General features: G+C 37.8%; 1 protein-coding gene across 1 annotated transcript in view; it reads left to right on the top strand.

The window, feature by feature from the left end:
* Positions 1–597: 597 nt before the first annotated feature.
* LOC103585338 (chromosome unknown open reading frame, human C15orf41) overlaps positions 598–6802 on the top strand; it is a 179233-nt gene continuing 173028 nt past the window's right edge. The window contains exon 1 of the mRNA XM_008566265.1: positions 598–680. Within this exon, the coding sequence (XP_008564487.1) occupies positions 598–680 (83 nt within the window). The remainder of the gene's footprint in view (positions 681–6802) is intronic.

The raw sequence follows: 6802 nt of genomic DNA, 5'->3' as shown, positions 1-6802 counted from the left end.
TAAAAAATTAATTTTGTTGTCCTCCTCTTTAGAAGAGCAAATTCCATGGTGTATAAGCTCTTCAAAATTGTGGGAAGGGTAGTATCTGATATAATTATAATATTTAGAGGAAGGTTTTGTTGGCTGACCTAACAAGTTCAGCTTTGTTTGTTTTTTTTTCCCCCCCGAGGGCTTTTAATAGAATTGCTTTGCTCTAAGAACTCATGATAGACTAAGTGAAATCCTTCAGTCTGCTGGATTTAGTGAGCCCATAAATTAGCCTCATGGTGAATGTATCTTTCTTTTTCCCTTTTCATTTGACACAATTCATTGAAATGATGACTACCCATAAGTGGTTAGAATTTTATGTGTGGAAAACTTGGAGATAAAAACCTTTGAAAGTAAGGTGTTTGTTTCTTTCATCAAAGTGTCACCTGCTTTTGATCTTTTTCACTGTGCTTATGCTTAAAAATAGATTTCAGTATGTGTTCCCTAATGGAAAGGATTTATATTCAAAGTTAATTTTCTGGCATCTTTACCGTCACATGTAGGGCAAAGCTGGGCATGACCCAGTTTTCCTCAGTAGAATGGAGCAGGCTTGAGGGAAGGGTGGGGACGATGGACCTGCCTGCAGACCTCCCTCTCTATTCTTTAACTGGCATGGGAAAGGTTGGAAGGAGACCAAAGCAGGTGTCTTGTAGGTAGGTGGGCTAGTATGGAATAGAGAGAGGCAGTGTTCATAGCAGTTGTGGGGAGCTCTGGCCTTGGCCTGGGGACAGATTCCCAGCAAGAGCAAATTCTTGAGTAATTGTAATGGTAGATAGGTTTCTAAAGACAAGATCCCCATTACACAAAAAAGCTGGGAAGCATCTTGGACCTCTGGGGCCTACAGGCCTAGACTTGAGGAAATATGAGGAGCCAGCGTAACAGCAAGTGGGACTTAACCTCAGCTCCAGAGTATTTGGCCAGAGATACTCCCATCCTTCCTCCCTGAGATTGGGGTTGGTCTGGAAGTCGTGGGCAGACCCCAGGGTGAGGTCAAGTAGCTCCACTGGGAACCAGGGAGAGCTTGGTGCCTCTAGTCAGGTGCAGCGAGCACTTCCCCAGATGGGTCCTGTCTTGAATGACCTCAGTGTTTTTATCAGGGAAGCCAGATCTGGGGAGGGAGTGTGAGCCTCAGGAGGTCACTTGGATGTTGAGAAGAGAATTTAAGCTTCTTATATCAAAACTAGGCCTTTCTAAATATTGAGACAGTTTATTGGAGCTGCCACTGTGCTGGATACATCCAAATTTGGGGAGAATTTAACACAGTCTAATACAGTGTAAGCTGTAGTTATATAGAGTGGGGGCTTCTGCAGGATGTAAATTTTGATTTTTGGTTGGGTGGTGTTATTTTGGGAGCATGCATGAAACCCAGTCATATTTTTAGGATCTCTTATACATGTCAAGGAAAATGTATATTTTTCCCTTTAGAATTTTTATTTTTTATATAAATAACAGTAAAACCAGAAAAAATAATGAAGAAATTACCTGTAACCCCAAACCCTTACATCTTTTGCAATTCTGTCTTCTATTCTAGTCTTTGAGCATAGGCTTACTTAAAACTATAATTATAAACATAGTTTAAATATAAATTTATATGTTTTTTTTTCACTTTGTATTATAGCTTAAAAATGTATTCATTTACAGCCAATATTTCCATGTTAACTTTCTTGGATGTTGAACTCAGCTCTGCCAAGTTGAACTTGAATAGTGAATGGTGAACTTTAATGGTGAAAATGCCTTTGTGTGCAGGATCCATTCTTTCGACAAGTGTTGCAGTGTGGGTGGCCAGTTGTTGGAGGCCCCCATGGGAGCCCTTATCACTCTGGACAGGATTCTGGAGATCGCTATACTGCCTGATGGGAGCACTCCTGTGCTGTGCTTTGGACACTGTTTTTGGTTTTGAGGCCTCTGAACTCTATTGGTTCTGCAGGAGATTCCCTGCGCTGTCTAAAAATCTTTAAAGTTCTCTTTTTTGTTGAAACTAGACTGAGTAGATTAAGTTGTTTGCAACTAAGAAGCTTGTAATACATTGGCATACTGATTCTTGAAAGTAATTTTGTCTTATCATTTGGAGTTGCTGATTAAGAACCTAGGGTCTAAGGCCAAACTGCCTATGTTCACATCCTGGCTGCATTAATTTGATACTCCACCCCCACCCCCCCAATTTCTTAAATAGTAACATTACTTTTATTATTATAGTGATGATGATTAAGTGAAATAGTACCCAGTTCCTAGTAAGTGCTTGGTCAGTGTTACTATCTTCATTATCATGATCACCATGATGGTAGGCATTTATTGAGTGCCTACTCTTTATCAGAGTTCAACAGAAATAGGAAAAAGGTACAAATAGGATGTTCTAACAAAAGTTAGTATATAATACAGCCTAATTGTACTGTGCATAATCTTAGTGACTGAACTCCATCTCGGCTCCTCCTCTGGTTTCTCTTAAGACACATAGAGAAGTAGGGAAGGCATTTACAACCATCTAAGATTGGTTTTATTGAAGTAAATGACAGTAAGTGCTGAGATTAACCGCCAAAAGGATTTGATTGTGAATCAAGAATAAAAGGCTTGTGGTAAGATTTAAAATTTTATGTTTAAGGTATTCCACTTGTTTTAACATTGCCAGCATTTATTACTAAAGTGGGTGGTTGTAGAATAATTATAGTCCATATCATGATGAGAAGATTGAAAATCTACAGTTTTTTCAAACGAAATGTGGTAGGGAAAACATGGCATCTTTGAGGCTTCAAATAGTTTGCTTGACCTCGTCAGAACACTACTGCAGCTATTTAAAGGAATTACATATTTGTGAAGGTATTTCTATGCTAATTCCTGCATTTCCTTGTTAAATTCTTAGATGAAAAGCATTGGCTTCATAATTGAGTAGGGGATAGAAAACAGGGAAAGAGTATGAGATTAATACCATTATATTAATACAACTAAAAAATTACGTGCGAAGAAAGCGGTAAAGATGGTAGTTCTATCTGCAATTTTTATAAATTATAGCAATTATAAAGTGAATCTGGCCAATTATTTCTACTGGTTTTATATACGGTCTCTGTAACCTTTTAAATTAAGAAAGATTAGGAGGGCAGAACATATTTTTGCACATAAAAAGAATAAGGAAATATTTATATGTTTTTAAACAGTATTCTAAACTTCTTTACTCTATGAAAAGGTTAGAAAGTAATTGTGTGTGTTAGAGACTAGTAGGATTATTGAAGTCACAGAATTAAACGTAGCCTCTAGATGTTCATTCTCTTACAGTGACACAGAGTTGGCAGAATGACTGGTTTTCTAACAGGATTTCATAGAGTAAGGATTCCATGAAAAGAGAGGTCTACTCAGTGTAAGCAAAGCTAGAAAGTATTTGCAACTCAGAGAAAAACAGTTACACACCACGGAGTAAAATTAGATTTCACCATAAAACTCAACATATGTAACTAAGCTGATGCAGCCACAAATTTGGTTTTCTGTGGAAGTTTTTCTGCGGAAGAATCTATATCCCAAGAAAAAGAATCAGAGTTAAACTCAAAGGACGGTCTGGCCCACCTCTAGAAATTGAAGAATTAATTAAGTAGCTGGGAATATTGGAGGAGTGAGTGATTAGGATGTCTCAGAGTGTGGCCTATTATGTAAGGGTGCCCTGTGTCTTAGTGTGTTCAGGCTGCCATAACAAAATACCATAAGCTGGGTGGCTTAAACAACAGAAACTTATTTTCTGACAAGTTCTGGAAGCTGGAAGTATGAGATTAGAGTGCCAACCCGATTGGGTTCTGGTGACAGCCTTCTTTCTGGTTTGCAGATGATTGCCTTCTCTCTGTGTCCTCATGTGGCCTTTCTTCAGTGAGTGCAGGTGGATCTCTTCTCTTTTTTTCTTATAATGCCACTAAACCCACCAGGAGGGCCCCAATCTCATGACCTCATATAACCCTAATTACTTCCCAAGGGCCTCATCTCTAATACCATCACATTGGGGTGGGGTTTCAACATATGAATTTTGAAGGGACATAAACATCATTCAGTCTATAACACTCATTAATCCTTCAAGGTGATTTCAGGATCACTGGACCAGGTGACGAGTGACTAGAGTCCCTTTTCATTCTCTTGTAGAAATGTCATTGGTTTAAAAATTGTTTCCTCAACTTTTATATTTAATTACTGCATTATTTTCTTACCCTTTTTGTCAAATTTAGGCATTTTTGGATCAGATCATAATTTGTAGATTTATTCAAGATGAACTCTGCAAAAAATAGTGTAAATGTTTCTATAGATTGTATATTTTGTATTAGGCATATTCTTCTCTGTTATTATCATCAGGATATATATTTATATACATATATATTAAGATATGTATTAACTTACAATAGATATATATGTTAAAATTATATGTATTAGGGGCTGGATGGTTAGCTCAGTTGGTTAGAAAGTGGTGCTGATAACACCAAGGTCCAGGGTTCAATCCCTGTACTGGCCAGCCACCAAAATAATAATTATATGTATAAAATGTTAAATATTTAATGTATAATATATAAAAATTTTTTTGGTACCAGGCCAGCATGTGTTTACGGAACACTGGCTAAAAGTAAAAGTGTGGAAAATTGGAAATTCTTTCACAATTTTTATTAAATTTATTATTGATTTACATGCTTTTAAATTCATCCTTTTCCTGTACAGTTCTGCGAGTTTCGATAAATACCTACAATTTTGTAACCACCACAGTCAAGATGTTGAACACACCTCCTAAAATTTCTCTTTGCTCTTTTGTGGTCAATTTCTTCCTCTAGCACCAGTATCTAAGAACCACTGATGTCCTTTCTTTTGTTACATTTTTTCTTTTCCAAAATGCCATAAGAATGGAATCATGTAGTATATAGCCTTTTGAGTTTGGCTTCTTTTACTTACTAAAACTCATTTGCAGTTTATCCATTTTGTTGCTTGCATTATTGCAGAGTAGTAGTTCTTTTTGTGGTATACCACAGTTTATCCATTTCCCAGATGAAGGATGTTCGTGTCTTTTTCAACATAGGTAAAGCTGCTATAAACATTCGTGTGTAGGGTTTTAGGTGGTGAATATCTAGGAGTGCCCCATGATTGATAATACCCAGAATCTCACTCATACCTGATTTAGAGGATAAAACTTGGGGCTTTTGAGATGATGCTATTTAGGTGAGATTTTGGACTTGAGTTAATGCTGTAATGGGTTGAGACTTTTGGGGATCTTGGGATGGGGTGAGTGTATTTTACATGTGGGACAGATATGAATATTTGGGGCCAGAGGGTGGATGGTGGTAGGCTGAACAATGGCCACCTTACAGATAACTAAGTCCTAAGGTATGGAACCTGTAAGTGTTGCCTTGCGTACACTTGGGGTCTTTGCAGATGTGATTAGTTTAAGGATCTTGCTAGGGAAATTATTGTGGATTATCATGATGGTCCCTAAATGGGATCACATGTATCCTGAGAAGAGGGAGGTAGAGGGAGTTTTTTCACACTCTCTTAAAAGGTGGTGTGAAGATGGAGCAGAACAATCAACCCTTTCTTTACTCCATGAATAGATCAATCCATTCATGAGGGCACAGTCCTTGGGATCCAGTCACTTCCCAAAGGCCCCACCTTCCACCACCATATTGAGGGTTAAGTTCCAACCTGAGCTTGACTCCCGGGACATTCAAACCACAGCAACGCAGCCACAAACTAAGGAATGCTGACAGCCACATGAAGCTTAAAGAGACAAAGAATGGATTCTCCTCTCAAGCCTCTGGAGAGAGCACAGCTCTGCTGACACATTGATTTTAGCTCAGTGATAATGATTTTGGACTTCTGGCATCCAGAACTGTGAGAAAATAAATTTCTTTTGTTTTAAGCCACCAAGTTGGTGGTAATTTGTTACAACAGCTGTAGGGAACTAAAGTGTTTGGCCATAGTATGATGTTTAGTAAATTTTTTTTTTTTTAAGATTAAAGGCTTGAGAAAGTGAAGTTAATTCATTTGATGTTGATAAGCAGCTGGTTTAAGAAAACCGACTGAAGTGGGTCAGAATTGATCATCCTTTTGGTATTTTTTTTTTTTTTTTTTACTGAGGAAATATTAACAGTGTTACTTGGTGGAATTTTTAGGTCTCAGGCTTTTGCAGAAGAAAAGGCAAAAGGATATAATGGAGTAGAAAGATAATGATTATTGGTTAGTGGTTAACAGTTTTCTCATTCATAGTAATAATATAAATTGCCTACAAAATTATGCTGAACATTGCTTGTTAGAAAATAATTTTGTCACTTTAATAAAAATCTGTATCATTGTTCTCTAATTTTCTTTTTTAATTTTATATTTTGAGCCCTTTGGCAAGTACCCTTTTTTTTTTGTCCTTTTTGAGACTGGCCACACCGCGCTCAGCCAGTGAGTGCACCGGTCATCCCTATATAGGATCCGAACCCGCGGCGGGAGCGCTGCTGTGCTCCCAGCGCCGCACTCTCCCGAGTGCGCCACGGGCTTGGCCCAGGCAAGTACCCTTTTAAAACTAAATTCATTTTAAGAATACGATCACCTCTGTTTTCCTAAACATCAGGCCACCGTGATAAAAATCTTGACAGCCAAGCAAATAATTCAATTTGAAGTTGCTATAAAGAGGTGGGGGGTCTTATAGGTCCTCATAACCTACTTGTCTTTTTTCCTGAGATAACCTAGTTCAAGCCAGAGACCTCCTAAAAGAAACTCAATCTTTGAAGAATTGGATTTGTGAGGTTGAATATTTTATTTTCAGTATATGGATATTATA

This window comes from Galeopterus variegatus, unplaced genomic scaffold, assembly GCF_000696425.1.
Source record: "Galeopterus variegatus unplaced genomic scaffold, G_variegatus-3.0.2 Scaffold232, whole genome shotgun sequence".
NCBI classification, from domain to species: Eukaryota; Metazoa; Chordata; class Mammalia; order Dermoptera; family Cynocephalidae; genus Galeopterus; species Galeopterus variegatus.
The sequence above is the reverse complement of the archived record's forward strand: the minus strand, read 5'-3'. Positions and strand labels throughout refer to the sequence as shown.